The following is a 23,735-nucleotide window of genomic DNA, read 5'->3' on the forward strand; positions in this document are numbered from 1 at the left end:
ATTGGAGTCCCCAGCACTGATGTGAAAAACTGAAGGGTGCGCCACGGTCTCTCAGAATCGAGAGGAAACCGCGGCCACAAATGTAATAAAATCGCGGAGGCAAACCCTGACGAATGTTAAAGGGGAGCAATGGAGATAAAGTTTAAAAACTGTTCAGAGACATAAATAAACCAACATGTTAGGTATAATTATACGTAGTAAGGGTATTGTGTACTGATAATAAATTGTGTGAGAAACTGAGAATGAATGTTTGATAAACAAAACATTACCACAGAAAATTATTTTAAAATGATAATAGAGATGTGGGTGCTATAAAATTAACAAATTAATGAGAAAATTTGTTCAAATATTGCATTAAAGGCAAAAAACATAAGGCGATATAATTGGAGCAGACTCACCTGGGAGGCAAGCAGCAAAGAAAGAGGACTTGGGAGGAGTTTGATGACATCATATAATACTGTTATACAATCTGATTGGTTGAATTGTTTTTACACTATTGTTAACTATTTATTTGCTGCTGGGAGGTTCAGTAAAGAAAGATAAGCAAATATGAAGCCTCCTGTCTTGCCATAAAAGTAACTTGATTATTGTTACTTTTGAAGATAACTATTCATAAACTGAGAAAAACAGTGTTATGGAACCTAATAATTGTGCTGGAAATTTATGAAGCAGTATGTATTTTGAGCAGCTATACAACTGCTGGCTGTAGTTACAGAACCGCTTTTAGTGTATGTTCTTCCAATGTTGTATTATATCTGATAGTTAGCCAATTTGTCTCCTTTTGTGTGCAGTTTAATTTTGATTTTGAGCAGAAAATCAGAACAGGAAACTCAGTTCTAGACAGTAGTTATAGTTCCATTGTTACAATAAAAACGTAAATAAATAAGCCATCATTTGTGTATCTCATAGCTTCATACCTTACTCCAGATATAGTGAATTTATGGAATGCATATCTACCTTGGACGGAAACAACTCCAAGGCCCAAGTGAGTTTCTTGTGATTAAATACCCCACTGATCTGGGTAGGGGGTGAAGGCCAAGTCTTCTGACCCTGAAAAAGTACGGTAGATCTTCTTTGAGCATGAAGTGTGATCACTGATTATGGCTCAGTGAGATCTCAAAATGAAAGTAGGCTGCGGGGTAATAGGTCTAAAGGATATGAGTCAGCTGTCCGTCATTCTGCTCTAAAACACCTTAGAAAGTGCTTTGAGGATGTCCTCTTTACAAAGGTAGATTTTTCATAGTTTCAGTTGCTAACAATTCTTGATTGCAATTTATTACAGTTGAGTGTAAGAAAGATAAGTTTAAATGAGTTTAACCTTTGTTCAAAAAAATAACCCACTTCAATCCCTGAAGATGTCAACTGGGTTTAGGTTTATCAACAAGATATACACAGACATAAAGCAGGATTAGTTTTTTCCTCTTGCCTCCATAATCACTTGTAAAATGTTTTGGCAACAACAGTTATCATATCTTTAAACATAACTGTTCTTGATACTTTGGAAGTAGATAAACTAAAGCCAAGATTTCCACATGTATTAATACTTACCTCTGATAAATAGAAGTCATTAATATATAACTTTACACAACTCAAGATGGTTGTGCTATCTATATCCTGAGGTACCAAATATCATGAAGACATTCCGCTAATCCAAAGGGTTAAGCCTTCTGTCAGCTTTGCAGTTCATTTCTGGGCTCTATTAATTCTAAGTTTATATTTTGTTATCATGGTTTCGAATAACATATGCTCTTTATTTAACCCCTTAAGGACACATGACATGTGTGACATGTCATGATTCCCTTTTATTCCAGAAGTTTGGGCCTTAAGGGGTTAAAGATTCCCAACTCGTGAAATTTAATAAATGTACAGTCTTTCTTTTTAAACATTCATCTCTTTACATTTCTGATGATATTTTATGGGTTTTTGTAATTGCTCTCTGTCATTAATATCTCTTGTTTTAAATAAATAGATAATTTCATTTTTTTTTTATTGTTTATTTTATTGTATTAATTTTATTGTTTGTTGGTAATCAGCGATGAACTAAATAAATGTTTTGTTATAAATAATAATTTAATTTCATTATCTATTATATTGTCTAAAGAAACATAGACATTTTTTAAATATCTATTTTTGCCTCTAGAAATATGTTTCCAGAAAACATTGTCCAGGCTTGCTTCCAACAGGTAGGATATTTTTATTTATATGAACTGTATAGGCCTGATCTGGTGCAAATATCGTATATTCATTATAGTTATTTCAAACAATCTTGTTTCTTTTACTTTGATAATTTCCTTTTTACTTTCCACAAATTATATAGTTGCATAGTAGTCTATATTTAAAAAAGACTAAAGTCCACTTTGAAGGTCAATTTTGAAGCCCATTCTTTTAAGCTGTTTGTCCAAAAGAAGGCAAAAAATAAATAAATAAAAATAACAACATTACAGCCACATTATGAAACAAAAGGGAAAAATGTATTCTTGACAATTGCAACCATATTTCTCCTTGGATCAACAACCTCTTTACATACATATCAATTAAATCCTTGAATTGATCAAAAGCATCCAGGCTGTTAAAAAAATATTTATATATAATTCTGTTAAGACAAACTCTTGGTAGAGAATTACACATTTTTATTGTTCTTACTGTAAAAAAAAACATTTCCTCTGCTGTATGAAAAAACTCCTTTCTTCCAGTCTCAATGGGTGTCTGTTGTATATTTCTACTAGTGAGCAGGTTAGCACATTTTGCACTGACCCTTTAAATACTGCTCTGTAAGCTATAAATCACATACATTACATTTGAATAGTATTTTATATTGTTATTTTGAGATAGGAAGTCATAATCCAAATAGAAATAAAAATAAAAATGGCAGGCATGTGAATATATTGTTGTTTTATATTGATATGAATTTAAACACAATGGTCATGCAAATGTCTCCGTTGCAGTACAAAACCAAGCGTGAAGAACTGAAACCTACAGATCCTAATAAGAACAGCACAACAGATAAAAATTCTACTTTCGATTTAATTTTGACAGCTGAAGAAACGGTGAGTTGTTTTTCTTGGATTTGTTCCAATTTAGAACATCACATCTAAAACGTTATGTTCTTACAAACCTCACTGTTAGGCGTACAGAGAGCCAAACAACTGACCACATATGACTTTAGCTTCTCATACACTTATGACAGGATGAACTACTTCATTACCATTGCATTACCCCCTAATTAAATATTTTTCTGTAGGATCCATTACTTTATCTGGTCACATGTACATTTCTGTACTTATTGTCCTTCTACTCCTTTCTCATCCTTAGACAAAGAATATTTTCTACTTTATAAGACTCAGCTTTCTCACCATTATTTTTATAAGTTACACACAAATCTGTAATAAGGAACAAGTTAATTAGCATTGTTACCGTTTATAAAACTTAAATTAATTCTATTATGAACAAGCTTACGTTATAAACACATCATAGCCCCATCCTCATAGGCGTGTGCACGGGGTGTGCCGGGTGTGCCTGGACACACCCTAATCCCCGCGGCCCGCGCTATGTGCCTCCATGGGACGGTGAGGGAGTTCAAAGAGCTCCCTCACCGGCCCACAGGGAGGGAGGCAGGACAGGACCCGGGGAGCTCTAGCCAGCAGCTCCGCCAGGTTGCCCTCGTGAGGTCGAAGCGTTGCCGTGGCAATGCTCAGATCTTGCTAGAGTGAACTCTAGCCCCGCAGGCTTGAGTTCACTCACAACTGGACCACCAGGGAGGGGGGCTATTTCTAAACGGTCCCCCCCACCACCACAGTCCCAACAAAGAAATACACACAAACAGCATCCTCACACACACAGCGCCCTCACACACACAGCGCCCTCACACACACACACACACACCACCCTCACACACACACCACCCTTACACACACACAGCACCCTTACACACACACAGTGCTCTCACACACACATCGGTGTGTGTGTGTGTGTGTGTGTGTATATATATATATATATATACATATATTTATACATACACACGGCGTGTGTGTTTGTGCTTTAGGGTGCACACCCTTATGCAATAGGCTGCGCACGCCTATGCCCATCCTTTACTTTACCTCTCAACTAACTGATCTATGTTGAAGCTTTACTGAGCTTTTGCATTTTCTGTAATGCTCAAAGCATTCCAAAGTACACCAAAAACAAAGCTGACTCTCTCCAAAGACACTACCACAGGAAAAACTCACAAGCATTACCACATTAGAACTGATCTCCATCAGCTACAAAAAACTCTCTCTACATTCATAGATTTCCTAATCCTTCCATTAACTGACAATGCTAATAATGAGTCATTAGCAGTGGAAGTTACAGCTGAATAATCCTCTTTTAAAAAACGCTTCTTCCCCTTGTATGATGTCTTCTTCATATACATAGTAACACTTTCCAGGAACCAGGTAACTTTTGTATATCTTTGTTTAGGTGCCCAATACCACTTCTAAATCTAGATGTGTAAATGTCCTCAAAATACTTAGCACGTAGATTAATTCCTTTCCGGGAGCACCAGGGCACCTGAACCAGGTTGGCTCTGGCTCAAACAGTGGTATATGCAGAGACTTAAAGGACCACTATAGTGCCAGGAAAATAAAATGGTTTTCCTGGCACTATAGGGTCTTTAGGTTCCCCCCACCCTCAAGGTCCCACTCCAGCTGGGCTGAAGAGAGCTAAAGGGGTTAAACACTTACCTTCCTCCCTCTGCCGACGTCAGCGCCGAATGTGCATGAGCGTCAAGAGCGCGCATTCAAACAGTCCATAGGAAAGCATTTCTCAATGCTTTCCTATGGACGTCCAGCGTCTTCTCACTGTGATTTTCACAGTGAGAAGTGCGGAAGTGCCTCTAGCGGCTGTCAGTGAGACAGCCACTAGCGGCTGGATTAACCCTAATGTAAACATAGCAGTTTCTCTGAAACTGCTATGTTTACAGCTGCAGGGTTAACCCTAGATGGACCTGGCACCCAGACCACTTCATTGAGCTGATGTGATCTGGGTGCCTGTAGTGGTCCTTTAATCTCACTCACACAACACATACATATTCTATTTGTGTTGCTTTCTTTACTTGCTGAGAATGTATTTGATTTGGGAGTCATGGCTTTCCGGCACATACCTCTCATGTCTTAATGGTTATTCATAACATCCACATCTTCATCTGCCAAACACACATGCCCAGCTACATTCTAGATCTGCAGTGGCATATGCCACGGCTCTCCAGAAAGTTGCACAGAAGGGGTGGGTTGAGGGGGACATCTTAAATGTATATAAATATGTATTACAAGGAAAGTCTAAATGTTATATAATGTCCATATATTGGATTGAGTGTTATGTTTCAGCATATTTGTAAATCAGTGGATGTGGAAAAGAACCAGGTGAAGTTTATTATGTTCCAGGTTAATAGCAGGTCTAGTAGCCTCAATGCATCTGCCTTTTGAAGTCCAATAATTCTACCACACACAATTTAATTTTAACAACTAATGTTTACTGATCGCTATCTGTGAATGTAGGATCTAAACTGAGATTGGAACATGTGTAAATTCAAAGATTGAATATCGAACAAATTTTAGTTTACTGATGATAAAATCTGAACAAAGTGACCGATTAATTTTTACTGTTGAGTTAAAGATATACAGTATTGGAAATCTGTGAGATGTGCAAGCGAACATATAAATATATTGCTGAGATGTGATCTCACTAAGGCAGAAGAGCCTTTAGGATGGATTTCAGCGGACTCATGCCAAACGCATACCGTATATACATGTTTAATTGGCAGTTTCTGCATGAGCATGGTGTATACTATTCATTGTCGTTGTTGTTATTATATATATATATATATATATATATATTATTATATTGTGTATTACATATTTCTGACATTACTTTTATGATTTATTGAACTCTACAGAATCAAACTAAAGAGTATAAAATAGTCGGCCTTTACAGTGATGGAGTCAATGTTCTGGGCCTTATTGTGTTTTGCCTCGTCTTTGGAATTGTCATTGGGAAGATGGGAGAAAGGGGGAAAGTTCTGGTGGATTTTTTTAATGCCCTGAATGATGCGACAATGCAAATGATCCAGATCATTATGTGGTAAGTGGAGATGAACTAAACTGTCCTGATATTGAATGAAATTCGGGACAATTGCAGGATATTTGTCGTATAGCTTATTATAATGATCTTATCACCATTTCTGCTACAATTTGCAATAATTTAAAAAATATATATATATATATATATCAATTAAGCAGACAACAGATAAGAAAAGATCAGGAGCATACTGGTTCTGAGCACAAGCCAAATAATGTGTAAATTAATTACTAATTACTAAAATATCTTTTGTTGCCAGTGTAGAATAAATATATATATGTCTATGATTATGGTTAATGCACTAAACATAGTGGGAAGTGTCATTAAAGCACTACGCTAACATTAGTTAACCAAGCGTAATGCTAAGGGTTATTGATGTACTAAACGTGACTTTAACCCTAATACTACGTGTCATAAACGATCTAACCCTAACATAAAGCACCATTAATTGCACCTATCACTGAGCATCAAGTGCAAACCTAAACCCTATGCAATCTTAATCCCAACCTCTTAAGTGTGTCCATCTCTTGTGTTTTGTGTATACCCAGAGTCTCTAGATACCTTTCTTAAGACTGACCACTAATAATGTTTGGACATTTAATTTCAATCCAAATAGTACTCTAATTGCAAAAAGATTAATTGGCCTATGCCTGTCACAAGCAAATATATAAAAAAAAAAAAAATGATGGCGGTACATTGAAATACGTGTTTAGAAAAACAGCTTTTATCTTTCTTAGCAATATTGTTCCCAGTTTGTGTCAGCTTACTGTATAGAGATGTGGAATATCATATGTCTGGACTTTATTAATACATTGATAGCTAAAATAATCTAGTAAATATAGTCAACATGAGAAGAGATGCAATTACACAATGGATTGTGAATTTTCCATTTTAATATTATTATGATGCAGTACATATTCTTTACAAATAGCTTATACTTTGGACTCATGTAAACACTAAATTAAATGTATCCGATGCCATTGGGTTCTGCAGTGCAAATTGCCATCTTTTGTCAACAGAAAAATGTGTTCAACCTTCTAAATTGCATAATATAAAAACATTTACTGTCTTATCGTAATGTGGTTGGAACAGTGCATCGTTCTGCTTTATTTATACGTCTGTAGCTCATTTATGTTCTGCTTATGTCTTTTAGGTACATGCCCATTGGTATTTTATTTTTGATTGCAGGAAAGATAATTGAAGTTAATGACTGGGAAATCTTCCGCAAGCTCGGCCTTTATATGGCAACTGTGCTCAGTGGGTACGTCCATTTTTGCTGTTAGTTGTACATTGATGTCAAACCCGATTACAATGTTTCTACAGAGAACAATACTTGGTAACTGTTAGAATACACTGTATTTCAGTGTGTAAAGGCTATTCTATAAATTAAGGGGGACAAGTTATATTTTCTCAATGTGATGCAATTTGTCGTTCTAACAAAAGAAACTGCAGTGTACGTTAAAACTGTAGAAATAGTATATATAAAGAATACACTAATTACTAATACCGGCTCTCCATTTATATCGGCCCATCTGTCCGCCAATGCACACAAACCGAATTGCTCAGAATGTTCATATTTCATGACATAAAAAATGAATGTGACTGTGCTGTCGCAAAGTAAACAAGGAATTGTTTAATTCAGGAAAATCATGCCAAGTTATTGAGTGCTACTTGTTGTGCAGTGTGTATTTGAACCCTGCAATAGTGGGTTCTGCAATACAGAGAAGGGTTAATTTAATGTAATAGTATTAGACCAGAGACGGTGAACCTTTTTCACCCCAAGTTCCAGAACTGCAACACAAAACCAGCTTATTTATCTCAAAGTTCCAACAATGCAATTCAATCTGAAAAACACGTACCACAACTGTCTGAATTAATTAAGAGGCTACTCGAAGTATCATAAATACTACAGCCTCATGTACCTCCTCTGCTGTCAAGTCGGTTTCCGGTAATACTCAAGTCCTTTCCTTTCTACCTAGCAAAGAACCAAGAGGGGTTTTAACCTTGGGCACTGTCCACAACCTTGGAAGCCCAATATAAGGGACTTTCTTGGGACTTGAATCTGTACACCTTTCATAGAATGGAAAGTAGACATTGCGTGCTGTATATTTGTGTTATTGTGCCCAAAGAGTCACTCTGTACTTTTGTGAGACTCATGGGTTAATTTAGTCTTATGGCAAGCAACTACTATTTTTTTCTTTCTAAAACTAGTTATATATTTAAATGTCGAGTTATTATTATATACACTGGCACTGATGATTGTGATCTGGCTGCATTTTCATGTATACATGTATGTTTCTTGCTGAGAACACACAATATGTTGCGTAGGTACTAGTGTATTATATTCTGCTTATAATTGCAAATATTTATGCAACACAAATTAATCTTTAATTTATTTTCTCTCAATGCAAAAAGTAAAGATTGTCTAAAATATGCTCTTAGTTAAATAGGCTGGGAGATCTACTTCTTTCTGTCAATATATATTTTTGGGTAGCAGTTTTGGATTCTGTAACTACTATAAAAGTTGTAATCTCAGCATTGACATATTTTGCATAGTTTTTGTTTAAACCTGTAATTTACTCCTTGCAATATTGTTTTATAACTTTTAAACTTTTCAAATATAATTGAAATAATAATTGATAAAAGAGTCACTGAGTTCATTGTTCATTTGAAGAGTGAGTCATCACGCAATTGTACACAATGTGGGTCCCTTAAAAAATAAATGTTAAGAATCAATTCTCTAGCAAAGCTGTTTTCAACGTTTTGCTATGTCAACCTGATCGTTTTCAAAGCCGATTTAGTGATCAAATCAAATTCCATTATTTAGTGAATTAGTGATTAAATTCCATTATTGTGACATTATTATTTTGTTATGTTAATATGATGGATAATAGGAACCTGGGAAATCAGCTAACACTTTGTATCCATTAAGCATGATGCACTACTCTATCGAAATGGCAGTCCTTATAGACAGGCATCCCAACATGCACCTAGTGTCTCTTCCTACAAAGAGTGCTACTTGACAATGTGGAATCAAGGACTTGTTATTTTTCACTCCTGTTATATAGGTTATCTCTCCATCCCAGCAAATTAAGCATTTATATAAAATACACAAAAACAGGTTGTGCCAACGGATGGATATAGAGATAAAATGAGTGAAACAAATATATATGGAATAAATAATAAATAAACTTATAACGTCCAATATTGGACTTAATATGTTTATTTATTATTTATTCCATATATATTTCTTTACTAATTTTATCTTTATATCCATCCATTGGTGGAACCTGTTTTTGTGCATTTTATGTTGTTCATTTTTTAGGGTTTTGAGGGTATCCCCTATATCCAGAGTTTGCTGCCTATGTTTAGTATATGTTGTTTTTCTAGCGCTTATCCCTACCTGTGTTTTTTGTATTTATTTAAAATATGCCACTTTTCTTGGGCCTTGGCCATGTCTACAATTTGTGTTTGCGTTAAGTGCTTTAACTCCATATGCATGTAAGTCTGCTGATTTAATTTAATACATTGACAGAACAATTTTACTTTGTGGATATTCATATGGTAACTATGCGATTTCTCTTTTTCAGGCTTGCAATCCATTCCGTTTTAATCTTGCCGCTCATTTACTTTATAATCGTGAGGAAAAACCCTTTCCGCTTTGCTATGGGCATGGCTCAAGCCCTTCTAACAGCTCTCATGATATCCTCCAGGTAAACTGATCATTACTTATTTTATAAATTGTATGAAATGTATTGGCATGACAAGGTTATTCTGTGCAATGCCAATTGATTACTTCAACACAAAACTAACTAAGGAATTAGAACTCTAGAGTTCTAGAGAATTCCTTACCCTCTTTAAATACCATTAGAGGGATTGTTACCAGAACAACTACAGCTTAATGTATAGTGTATAGTAAGTCCCTGCAGGCATTTTCATGTTAACAAGGACTTTTCAGAGAAGGCAATGTTTACATTACAACCTAGGAACACCTCCAGTGGCAGTCACTCAGAAGGTGTTTCCTGGGTCAGTGATGCACAACGCTCTGCATGGAGGTGCTGAACCTTCCCAATAGAGATGCAATAATTCAATGCATCTCTATGAGGTGATGCTGATTGGCCAGGATAGGATTAAGCCTCCCGCCTGCCTCCTTGGCGGAGATAATCAGAATTGATGATCAGAGCTTTCAGCTGGGAAAGCATTAGATTGGCTGAGATTATCATTTCTGATCATGTCAGCCAAGGAGGCAGATAAGGGATGGGGCCAGTGCAGACCTGCATGGCACTGGAATAAACATAAGGTTTCTTGTTATTTAAGGGGAGCAAGCGGGGTGGTGGGGACTAAATAGTGTTTTTAACACTGTAGGGTCAGAAATACATGTTTGTATTACTGACCATGTTGTGTTCCTTTAACATAAAACACTATAAACCCCTTTCAGATTGAGAAACACATTATTCACTTCTCTAGACTTCTCAGCTTTTTTTAAAGTGAGGGAGGAGATAGGCTGGAGTCAGTTTAGCCTCCTATGAATGGTGGATGAAAATCATGTATAAGATGTGTTTAAGGATTGAGTTATTGCCTTGCATACATATTGGAATTTGTTGAATTTGGTCCTTAGGTCGTTAGATTTCTAGACATTGCAAACACACATTGTAGTAGCCTTTAATACGTGCATCTGCTAACACTGTGATTTATATTGCCCAGTTCGGCAACATTACCGGTAACATTCCGTTGTGCTGAAGAAAAAAATCATGTTGATAAGAGAATCACAAGGTTCGTCCTACCAGTGGGAGCCACAATCAATATGGATGGGACAGCACTGTATGAGGCTGTGGCAGCTGTTTTTATCGCACAGCTTAACAACATGAATCTAGATGTTGGACAAATTGTCACTATAAGGTATGGCTTTCCAGTCAATGTAACTAAAAAGCTTATAATTTTCAGCATGCTTCCAAACTTAAAATCACCTTCCCTCAACAGAAAAATATTGATATTGTTAATAGCGGTAAATGGGCGACTTTTTCTTAAAAGCTTGCTGTGAAAACCATTATGTGATCAACACACAGCAGGTTTTGCTTTATTAAGTGTGTTAATTAGTGTCAGTTTATCAGATTGTGTTGTAGAGTTTACAAGTAAATTTGTCTTGGAGCTTTTATCAGTATGAGTGATAATCTGCCAAATGACGTAATTCCTAATGACGTGCTTTGAAACTTCATTAGCATGGAATTATGTTTGGATAGACTTTCTGGGGGACTGTGAGTGTTAAGACATCTTAAAAAGTATAAAAGTGTCATTTCATGACTCTCAACACTAAAAGATATAAAATGAGGATTGGCCGACAGTATTCCTTGATCATCCATGTTTCTAGCACCTCCCAATCCCTCTCAGCCCAACTCATCTGACATCAGACCCTCCTACTATTATCACCAGAATACCGATCACCTTGAACTTTCTTTCTGAGTTGCTCACTTTATTTCCATATGATTCTAAGAGTCCAAATATCCACAGATGACAGTGCAATAATTAGTAATATGTAACGATTGTAAAAAGCTTGTAAGTGACTGTGTTGTTTATAGATATCACAGTGGTATTCCACCTAACTCGTATGTTATAATTCCTAATATTATGATATTATTACTAATCTATGTAACGTGATCTGGATAGGAGTGTTTCAGAGGGCATGGTAAAAAAATAAATAATCACAAAGGTATGACTGATGAAAAAATAGTCAGATATAAGCCAGGCATATGCTATTTGATTATGACATATATCCTTAATACATTATTCCCATTATGTGTCATGTATCCTTAATATATTGTTCCCATTATGAGTCATGTATCCGTTATATATTGTTCTCTGATTAATCGGTCCAGAGACATTGTGACGAGGTGCTGTTTCAGAGGAATTCTTCTACATAGGCCTTCAGCTGGGATGAACGACCTCTGAACAGGCTGATGTATGGAACACTGATACACATAAAAACTTTGAGAAATTATCACTCAGCAGTGGGAATTTGTATCACAAAAGTGTAGCAGCAACTTCTATGGTTCACAGGAGGAGTATCCTATTTTCTTTCTACCTCTCGGAAATTTCCTACATATTGGCCTTAATTTGTGGAGAAATTAACATGGATTACGGTTGGCTGAATAAGACATGTGTGCGATGTACCTGTTCACTTAAAATATTCCACGTGAAGAGCGAATCAGTCAGCTCTGCCTTCATGTTCCAAGACAAAACAAATGATTTGTATTATTCTTAAATAATTTTTAGCCAACCCTTCCACCAGCTTACTGAATTGTCCGTTTGTGTACATAGTGCATGTGCCATATTTGCCATAACATAGATATTTGGTGTGCTGTAAACACCTTGTGTAAGACCTCTTGCTGCAAATACAACATGCATATTGTAAAATAAAACTGTCAGAATGGGGGTCCAACTAGTCATGTGTCTGCCCATGGTTGGCCAGTGTCTAAAAGAGGCCCTGTGCGCCCCTACATATACACATTCCGGAGTCCTCACATGTATCATTTGCTTGTGTTTTTATTTATTGCAGTGTTACAGCAACAGCAGCCAGTATTGGAGCGGCCGGAGTACCACAGGCAGGTTTGGTTACCATGGTTATCGTTCTCAGTGCTGTGGGGCTTCCAGCTGATGACGTCACACTTATCATAGCTGTTGACTGGCTCCTGTAAGTATATATATATGATTACGTATGGCATAATATTTAATTAGTGATCGTTAAAGTTTTATACTGCATATAATTGTATTGGCACACTGTGCTAGATAAATGACTTAATGGCTAACGAATCTATAAAAAGCAGAGTGAGCAAAGTTATTAACTCAATGTTAAGCCCCAACGATAGTTCACATATGGTATGCCTGTTGTACATAACATTGAGGGGCATTTATTAAAATGTTCTAAAAATCGCATGAAAAAAAATGTAAGATGGATGGAGTCACTAATGGAATGTGACTGCTGGTTCCACTGGTTTCAATGGGGATTGCCCACTTTTTGTACTTTAGACCACTTTTTAGAACGAAATACTTTGATAAATCTCCCCTACAGACTTCTTTAAAACACATTTTAGTGCATTCATTTGATTGCTTGTATTGACTTACGGGTATGATTTTCTTGGAGGGGGAAGTAAAAAAATATCAGTAGAAAAAATATCAGTAGACCGAACTGTAAGGCTTGTCACAGGTTAGACGTATAGCAATACTATGTTAGGATACAGTCTTGTACCAGGGCCGGACTGGGACAAAAATTCAGCCCGGGCAATTAAAGGTAGAGCAGCCTACTATTAGGGGCAGGGCCAGAATGGGGGGTGTAATGTCATTATCATTGACACGCACCCCCCCAAACGAGAAGGCTAATGTGATGCTTCTCCAGAGGATCCAGTGCTCTTGGATGAAGTAAATGCCATGGTTTTTTTTGGGGGGGGGGGGAAGGGGGGGGTTTGTGCAATGTAAACATGCGCTGCTGTCCTCAATAATGGGATACCAGAGATCAAAACAGGATCAGGGCTGTAAAAGTGTGTTGTGCATGTGTGGGGATGTTCCCTGTGGTGTTGTGTATATTTTTGGAGGTTGCATGTATGTAGAGCAGACTATTTGTTTTGTATTGTGTGTGTAAAGGGGTCTGTTGCATGTGGCTAGGGGCTGTAGTGTGTGTGTTTCTGTGTTATAAAGTGTGTGTGTGTGTGTGTTTATATAGGGCCTGTGAGAGTGCAGGGAGTAGAGTGTAGTGTATGTTTACCGTGTGTATGTGAGTGCTGGGGTTATAGTGTGCATATACGGGGTATAGAGTGTGTGTAGTGTGTAAGTGCAGGAGGTGTAGTGTGGATATATAGGTATAGAGTGTGTGTTAATGCAGGGATTGTAGTGTGTATATAGGGGTATAGAGTGTGTGCAGTATGTTTGTGTGTTAGTACAGGGGGTGCTGTGTATGTAGTGTGTTTGTGTGTTAGAGCAGGGGAGCATTATGTTTTTGTGTTAGTGCAGGGGGTGTAGTGTATTTGTGTGTTAGAGCAGTGGAGCATTATGTTTGTGTGTTAGTGCAGGGGAGCATTATGTTTGGTGTTAGTGCAGGGGGTGCAGTGTGTGTAGTGTGTTAGTGCAAGGGAGCAGTATGTGTGTTAGTGAAGAGGGTGCAGTGTGTGTAGTGTGTTAGTACAGGGGGTGCTGTGTATGTAGTGTGTTTGTGTGTTAGAGCAGGGGAGCATTATGTTTTTGTGTTAGTGCAGGGGGTGTAGTGTGTTTGTGTGTTAGAGCAGGGGAGCATTATGTCTGTGTGTTAGTGCAGGGGAGCAGTATGTGTGTTAGTGCAGAGGGTATAGTGTGTTAGTGCAGGGGAGCAGTATGTGTGTTAGTGTAGGGGGTGCAGTGTGTGTAGTGTGTTAGTGCAGGGAAGCTGTGTGTTTGTGTGTTAGTGCAGGGGGTGCAGTGTGTTTGTGTGTATGTGAGGGTGTGTGTATATAGTAGATATGGCCTTAAATTATTAATGTAATAATTAAACAGCGGGGAGAGGGAGCATTCAGATACCTGGTGGTCCAGTGAGAGGGGCAACGCAATACACCAATCCCTGGTGGTCCAGCCGGCAAGGTACAGACCACGTCTCTCTCCCTCTTGCAAGTGCCGTTTTTTTCAGAGTGTTGCCATGGGTTACCATGGCAACGCTCTGATCATCTCGGAGCTCGCGAGAGGGAGAGAAGGAAGCTGCTCTGAAGGCACGGAGGGTGACCGGCTCACTGCCTGTCTCCCCTTCGGCCCATGATTGGACAGAACTCCATCTTGGGGCCGGTGCTTTGCTGCATGGGGCGGCAGGGGAGATCTCTTGATCTTCACTGCTGGCCGCGGCCCATGGCCATTGCGGCCCACCGGGCATTTGCCCGGTTTGCCCGATGGCCTGTCTTTTACTATTGTTGCATCCTTTTCCACAAATATTTTAATCTCTATTTTAATATTTTATCTGTTGTTTCCAATGCTTCTTAAGTTATTTTATTTAAATGAAAGAAAAAGCTAAAATTATTTAGCCCATCCATGGCTGGTATAGCATCAAGGGCTTACTATATTTAATTCCAGAACAAGATGGAGCTATTAGAAATCTAACACTGACACCAGCCACTTAAAGAACACTCCATACACCTAAAGCACTTTAGCTTGATGAAATGCTTTATGTGTGAAGTGTGTGTCCTCTTTTTTCCATTTTACAAAAACTGCAGATTTAAACAGAAGATAGCACTTTTAGAAATTAATCTATACAGCCACCCCTGGCTGTCAATCAGATAACTGTCTTGTTACTTCCTGGAAGTATAGCTCAGTGGAGCTAAATTCCAGTGTAAGTCAGTTGCTAAGAGCAAGACTTGTAATAGAGAATAGACAATTTGTCTGCCAAATTGTTCAACAAATTGTTTTCACTTTTTTTTCCAACTGGAGTGTTCCTTTAAGATAGTGTCATCTGTGGACACTAATCTTTAAAGGAAAAGTATTGCTAAATGTCACCGTTCAGATAACAGTCCAGATAAATGAATGATTTTTCTTGTACTTATATCTGTTGATAACAAGATCAATTGTCAATAATTAAAAATACAACAATATATTTTCTTCCTGTTGATAAAGAGGTTAGTGAACTTTCTGCATTAATTATTGCATTCAGCAATAAAATAAATGGTGTTTAACTGATAATTGTAAATTGATGCAATTGTTTATTGTGTCACCCGCAACTTTCCATTCACTGTGTTTATTTTACCAGTAAAGGTAATAACCACACTGTTCACACAATTGGAAAAATACATCAGAAATTACATAACCCTGAAGGATTATCCACTAAAGTGTGATTTGCTAGGAATTCAAAGTGAATTTTAAATTTCATTTAAGAATAGACACATTCAAAATAATTCTACAAATCAACAATTGTGTCATATGGCTATTCACTAAATACAAATGATAGCTAGTTAAAACTGAATGGCAAAATAGGGGCTATAATTTCTGATGTGGAGAAAAAAGATTCACGCATCTTTTGCCATAGTTTGAATTGTTTGGTCTGAATATTGCCAGTCGGATATAATTCATTAAAACTAGTGTTTAGTGAATAATCCTGTAACTTAAACAACTATGGAGTAAATTTTGAAATTCACTTTGAAATTTCAATTTTTCACACTTTTTCAGAATTACAAGCTCAGTACTTACTTCACACTGCCAGTGTTATTCAATAAAGTTTATTAAAACCAATGCATTGACATTGAATTCCGTGGGGCAGAACATATTTTTAGTATATATTGTGAATATGTAGGTTATAGGAGCTAATGTGAGCAAATTATTCGGGGCAGTCTGGGAATATTTTGAGACAGAACATTAATTTACCATTTTAGAAATTCAGCAAGCTTGTTTCAGAATATCTAAATTAGGCCCTGAGATAACAAACTAAAGGTAAATAGTGGGAATCCCTAATATCAAGGAGGGAACCTCCTCACTCTTTTTGACACCCCATATGTGGCAGGGTGTGGGCACAGTAATGGAGAAGACTCACCCATTCCTTCCCATTACCATATGTATCAAACCATTGAGATTGTCAAAGTCTCTCTGCCCATAATAGTGTCAGATTCATTACAAATAATTTTATTGCAGACCCACAAGAAAAAATTCTCCAGAAAACATAAAAAATAAGATATTTTGGCCCCATCAGGGGTGTACAGACACTGGTACATTAAAACATTCAACTGCCTAAATTAATGTAAACTGCCCCATAGGTTTCAATAGCAAGCTGTCTTACATAACAAAAAAGTTACCTTACAATACATACATGTATCTGGTATTATGATAATTGCTACTGTGATTAGTGATGTAACTCAGTGGTTAAAGATTAAACTTCAAGGTTTCACGTTTTATTTCCAGCAGTATCAACTTTAATTTATTAATGACCGTAATAAAAATCCTTCCAAGGTTCATAAACAACGTTCCATAATTTTCATTTAATATAATGTACTCCTCTTTTTCCTTAGGGACCGATTCAGAACCATGGTAAATGTACTTGGAGATGCCTTTGGTACAGGAATAGTGGAGAAACTATCCAAAAAAGAACTGGAGCAAATGGACATGTCATCCGATGTAAACATTGCAAATCCATTTGCCATTGAGCCCTTAGAGAACGAAGACGATGGTGAAATTAAAAAATCCTACGTGAATGGAGGTTTTGCTATAGATAAGTCAGATACCATATCCTTCACCCAGACATCCCAATTCTGAATGGATTAGGATGATCGGGCATACTGGAGACTCTAAAGAACATAGAATGTGAAAAAAATTGCACCACAACACAGCTATATGAAGATATATGGCATCTAACGCACCAATGCCAGATCTTTTCTTCAATCTTTGGATTCAAAGCTGTTGCTCCAATGCGAGCAAGATGAATTAAATTTACCGTTGTAAAATACGTAAGCTTTTTCCTAACGCTGTGGTATCTTGCCACCAATCAGAATGTCTATTCAGAATTCGCATGCTCTTTACCTGGAGTTAATATCAACGACCAGTTAACTGAATCCTTTGTATTCGTTTTTTCTCAAGCACAGAAGAGCATTTTACATTTTACATGTTTCTCCCTATTTTTCTCAATTCTGTTATTTAAAAAAAAAAAAAAAATCAACAAAAAAACAAACCAGACAGCTGTTTTGTATATCATGTTTTTTCAAATAGCAGCATTAAAGTGCTCTGTTTATATTGTGCCAAGCATTTCCTAGATTATGTTATTTAATGTTTGAGAGAATGAAAAGGCATTCAGTACAGCAGTATGTCTTCCAGGCTTTCTCTGTATAGGAATACAAGATAACAAGCTTTCCTATGTGCAGAGAATGTATAATAAGTTGCCATTTAATGTGAGAACATATTCTCATAGCACGTCTGCATTGAGATTCAAGTCATGCACTGCATGCCATTCTGGTCGTTAAACGGTAATGATGACTTATCACTGCTCATACTGTGTAAGCAAGGGATCATCTCAATAGTCTTGATCACTGTATCGTGCCAGTTACTATATCTCTGGGTAGTTAGTTAAACCGTTATTAAGGAACCAGACCTAAATCTTTAACAAGTTGCAGTGTTCCTCCGGCTTATCGCTATGGATGCCAGGGTTTCCCCCTAGTTTTTGGTTCAAAAGGGAATTGATTGGCTGACAATATACATGCATCTACACCGCATGTTAAGATATGTAATAAATAAAATGGTATAGCTTAGTTCAACAAATAAAATGTGATCTACAGCTGCTCGTCAGACTGTCTTCAAATGGTACATAATCACATAACATGCTACATATAAGGAATATAGTCATATATTATTTAATTTTAATTTGATGTTGTGACTACTTGAAATGAACATGGCTGACAGTGCAGAAGGAAATAGCTGGTCTATGTCTGTCCTTCAGTGCTTGGTTTTTTTTAATGAATAATGCACATTTCATGTATTCCCTTCCGATACTATGGAGTAGAGACTATTCCAGGCTTCTGGGTGTCAATTAATAAAAGAAAATAGAAGCAAAACCACTATTTCATATGCACATACCCTGTGTAAAAAAATGAAGAATAAAAAGTGTGTAAATATATATATTATATATATATATATATATATATATATATATATATATATATTCTTAACAGTATTTAACACAGTATCCAATGGTTAGGAATATAATAACATTCTAAAAGAGATAAATAAAAAAGTATCCAAAGCAATTTATTTGAAAAAAATATATAAAATCAGGACACAAACAAAAGCAGTGTGTAATAACAAGGATATACACTACCGCATGAAGTCCTTATAAAATACAGCATAAAATATACAGCAAACGCGTTTCAACATAGATGTCTTCCTAAGGAAGACTTCTATGTCGAAACGCGTTTGCTGTATATATACTGTATAATATACAGCAAAGACGTCTATGTCAAAACGCGTTTGTATATTTTATAAGGACTTCTTGCGGTAGTGTATATCCTTGTTATCACACCCTGCTATTGTTTGTGTCCTTATTTTATATATTTTTTTCAAATAAATTGCTTTGGACACTATATCTTACCTGCCTGCCTTACCTGTGGACACCTACCGAAGCCAGTACTGGCACCTTGAAGATGATAACATAGAGCCTGGCACGGCTCCATATTTGTGATTTTGACCATTATTTACTCACTTCATATTGCATTTTATCAGGTTACACTATGTACTTTTTTATTTATCTCTTGTAGAATTTTATTATATTCCTAACCATTGGATACTGTGTTAAATACTGTTAAGTGTATATATATATATATATACACTTTTTATTCTTCAATTTTTAACACAGGGTGTTGTGCATATGAAATAGATTAATAAAAGAAAATAGAAGCAAAATCACTATGTTTTGAGGTGAAAGGGATACCACCTTGTTTGCACATTCACCCACTACCTTATACTCAGAAACGCCTATACACCTACTGGTTTCCAGTATTAAAGGAACACTATAGTCACCTAAATTACTTTAGCTAAATAGAGCAGTTTTAGTGTATAGATCATTCCCCTGCAATTTCACTGCTCAATTCACTGCCATTTAGGAGTTAAATCACTTTGTTTCTGTTTATGCAGCCTTAGCCACACCTCCCCTGGCTATGATTGACAGAGCCTGCATGCAAAAAACAACTGGTTTCACTTTCAAACAGATGTAATTTACCTTAAATAATTGTATCTCAATCTCTAAATTGAACTTTAATCACATACAGGGGGCTCTTGCAGGGTCTAGAAAGCTATTAACATAGCAGGGGATAAGAAAATCTTAATTAAACAGAACTTGCAATAAAGAAAGCCTAAATAGGGCTCTCTTTACAGGAAGTGTTTATGGAAAGCTGTGCAAGTCATACGCAGGGAGGTGTGACTAGGGTTCATAAACAAAGGGATTTAACTCCTAAATGGCAGAGGATTGAGCAGTGAGGCTGCTGATATTAAATTATTCTGAACTTTTCTTGAGTCAAGAAACAACTTGTAAAACTGCCTACCTGCTTTATTAACCTATTTTTAAACATCTATTAATGACAACCAAGGGTTACATCCTCAGTACAATATGTTGTACAAACATATAAAAGAATAGTTTGCCAGCACAAAAAGTGAAATCCATAGCCGATTAAAAAAACAAACATATTTGTTATGAGTGCCCAGCAACTTACTGTTTAGTCTATAAACCCCCAAATAGTTACCTAGTGCACCATTATTTTAGCAGTGCAGATGGGGCAAATGAAAATGTCGAAATGCTTTCCTCAAAATGTAATCTAGTTCTGGCACTGCTTGAGGGTTACATGGAGAACTATGTTTAATATATGTGCAAACAAACAGTGGTTATTTTAAGTGTTTACTCACTAAACCGGTAGTTGTGGTGAATGTAAAATTACTTTTGCTAACTTTAGGCTTGAGTAACAGAATTGGAATAATTATCCTAGAAGAGGTGTACAGCCAATCAGGTTATGCCCGGAGCTCTGATAATAGAAGCCATCCCGGTATATCGGTCTATTGAGGGAGTCAGCTACTCCCTGTGGCCATACGAGGTACTGCAGTTTAAAAAAACAAAAACAGTGTCAGTTTCCTAACCTCAGTGCCCACCTAACCTTACACTTCATCTATAACTATGTTTAGTCTACGTATTGCCATGAAGTTCTAATGCCATAGACAGTATAGCTTATTTTTTCTTTATTTATATTTAGTATAATTTTAATGATTTAAATAATTTCAAAATGAGAGTCACACTATTTTGATACATGTCATCAGTGGCTGTTAAAGGGAAAAAAATATTGTTTTTTTTTGAGTATAAATAAACAATATCTGCAAACAGACTGTCATCCCAGTGTTCTTGGTCAATCTGATATGATATAAAGTAGCAATATGTATGTATGCAAATATATATGTGGGAAATTACAATTTTACTAATACCACTGAATTATTTAACCCTATTTATTTGAATTATTCTTGATATTCAGTGCTTAAAAGTGCACTTTAGGCACCATAACCACTTCAATTAGGCTTATTAAAGTGGTTATGGTGAAAATGCACAGTACTTGCAAGTTTTCATTTGATAAATTTGTCAGACTGACAAAATTGGGTTGAAAGTGGAGCTCATAACAGGAGCCAGGAACTACATATCTCCGCTCACATACAAACTCCCCATTCAAAGGAGCTAGCATGTCAGTTTGGATGTGGAGGGGAATAGCATGCCCTAAATCCCAAAAGCAAAAACATGCAAATCCAAGTCTGCTCCTGTCTTTGATGATTGGGGCTCCATGCAAACTTTGACCTTCCCATGCCGCAGCCTGCTCCTTTGACTTAAAGACGTGTCAATTTGACATAATAGGCACCATAACTGCTTTGATAAACTGAAGTGGTCCTGATGCGTAGAGTGCCTTTTTAATGGAAGATCATTAGGTGTTGAGTGGCTGTAATTTGATTTATCATTAAACTGACCTTTTTAGGCGCTTATTTGTGGCGCTGTCGCACTTAGAACCAAACTGAATTATGCAATGTTCTGGAAGTCGATTCCATGTGTATTTTTAATTCAATTATTTTACATTTCTAAACTGACAGGTCACTCTGAAAATATAATCTGAGGTTTTCCACCATATATTTTTTATCATGCATATTTCATCTCAGGCTGATATATAAATATATATTTTTTTTTATAATATGCATAAGTATGACTCTCCTAGTTAATCAAAACAATATCAAGCAAAATTGGAAATTGATTAAAATCTCAACACCTCAATTATTAAAAATACTCAGTGTTTTGATTTCATTTAGATTTTAATTCAGTTTGGTTTCAAAACTGTAAACCCTTAAATTGTGAGCCTTGCAATATTTTGCACATTTGGCAGTCTAGGCGATAAATACTGCAGATTAAAATAACTATTGTGCCAAAAACAGAGTAACTAAGGTTTCTCTTTTGCATAAATAAATCATATGTTTGATAAATGTACCATGTATTCAAACTGTATATGTGTAAAATAAAAAACACAAAGCAATGTAAATCTGCAGGCTTTTATGTACCTATATATTATACAAAAATAATAAAACATCGTCAAATTGGTTAAATCATTTATTTATTTGTGTAGTGAGATTTATGGAATGCACGGTCACAATTCACATTTTGGAACATATTTGTCTTATTGACATTTAACGTTTATGTAATTTATGTTTTACTGTGATACAGAAAATATACAGTGAGTTGTCATTTCCATGAAGGTAACAAAAAAGGTCAAAATAGGCTAGAGGGAAAGAGATGATTTATGTGGAGACAGGAGACAAGAAGCAAAAGAGAATTAAATTTGAAGGAAACTTAAATTCAGCATTGCTGCTATTAGTTTATCACTTTGAATTACAATAAATATAATGAACCAAAATATTACATACAAATAGATGAAAATAATAACAAAAAGAGGAGGAGGAGGGATGGGTAAAAATTTGAATACTGGAATCTCGTATCAACTAAAATACTGGTGGGGATTCGGCTAGTGCTGTCACCAGACGTACAAAATTGCTGTAAGGGAATTTATTGAGAGTGGGTGCTGTGGTATTCAGTATTAGATGCTTTTTATAATACTCATCAGATGCTGACAAACAGAAACGTACGATAAAGAAAAAAAATAAGTATTCAATGCTTAGGCTTGAGCTCCATTGCTCAACAGATAAAGAAACAAATAACATTAAAAAATGGTTACCAAAATTCTGTGGAAAAAAAAAGGTTTGCAAAATGTTGAATCAGAGTGGTGAAGTTCATATCTCATTTGTAAGCACTCAAATAAACTCCCTAAATAATACAATATCACCAAAGGACCATGAAGAGGAGACCTATTGATTCCTTAGCCAATATAGACCCTGTGAGTTTTTGAACTCACTTGCAATTTTATCAGATAGCAGAGCCAATGCAACCATAAGGCGGTGTGATGAAATGGCCCAGCGTCTCTAGCACTGAAGGTATACCAGTTCAGGCATGCTATTGTCTCTGGGTTTCTTTTACATAACCTGCACCACTAGATGCTAGGGCTTGGCTTTGGTAGCGTATCCACTGACAATGCATGATATACTGCACTGGTATCTGATTACTACAGGATATTTATAGATCTAGTCATCTGGCAAAATTCTTAATAGTAATTACTCTATAGAGGACAATGAATAGCAATATACCCGTGAGACCTAAAGAAAGAGACAAACAAGCTTCTTCTTGGCAACTCAAAAGAATTTTAAAAAGTTTACTGTAGAAACATACAGCTTACATAGATCACAGCATACAGTAAAAAAAAAACATTTAACAAACATTTACACCAATGGAAATACAGAACTGGGCTGGGCAAACAGAACACAAAGGAAAGCACTGGTTCCAAAGTCATTAATTAAACTAGTTCTCCCCACACTGTGCAAGTCAACCCTGACAATAAAAGTTATCTTGATATGTAGATCTGCAATTACAAGTGTACACTGGCTGGCTCCAACAGCAGATGGTCACTTACAGTACAGAATTAAACAAAATAACCTACAAAATGTACTTCCTTCTAGAAATGTAACATAGCTCCTGACTATACTTTATGCTTGCATCTCTTGACCCAGAGATGTAAACACAGACA

General features: G+C 36.3%; 1 protein-coding gene across 2 annotated transcripts in view; it reads left to right on the plus strand.

Moving 5' to 3' along the window:
- Window positions 1–18,708, plus strand: part of SLC1A1 (solute carrier family 1 member 1) — a 75,966-nt gene extending 57,258 nt beyond the window's left edge. For both annotated transcript variants that reach the window (XM_063455090.1, XM_063455091.1), the window contains exons 6-13: window positions 2,141–2,183; window positions 2,946–3,047; window positions 5,933–6,117; window positions 7,268–7,375; window positions 9,705–9,827; window positions 10,819–11,013; window positions 12,668–12,802; window positions 17,115–18,708. In XM_063455090.1, coding sequence (XP_063311160.1) covers window positions 2,141–2,183; window positions 2,946–3,047; window positions 5,933–6,117; window positions 7,268–7,375; window positions 9,705–9,827; window positions 10,819–11,013; window positions 12,668–12,802; window positions 17,115–17,358 — 1,135 coding nt within the window. In that variant the 3' untranslated portion in view covers window positions 17,359–18,708. The remainder of the gene's footprint in view (window positions 1–2,140; window positions 2,184–2,945; window positions 3,048–5,932; window positions 6,118–7,267; window positions 7,376–9,704; window positions 9,828–10,818; window positions 11,014–12,667; window positions 12,803–17,114) is intronic.
- Window positions 18,709–23,735: the final 5,027 nt, after the last annotated feature.

The sequence above is a fragment of the Pelobates fuscus genome, chromosome 5, assembly GCF_036172605.1.
Source record: "Pelobates fuscus isolate aPelFus1 chromosome 5, aPelFus1.pri, whole genome shotgun sequence".
Classification (NCBI taxonomy): domain Eukaryota; kingdom Metazoa; phylum Chordata; class Amphibia; order Anura; family Pelobatidae; genus Pelobates; species Pelobates fuscus.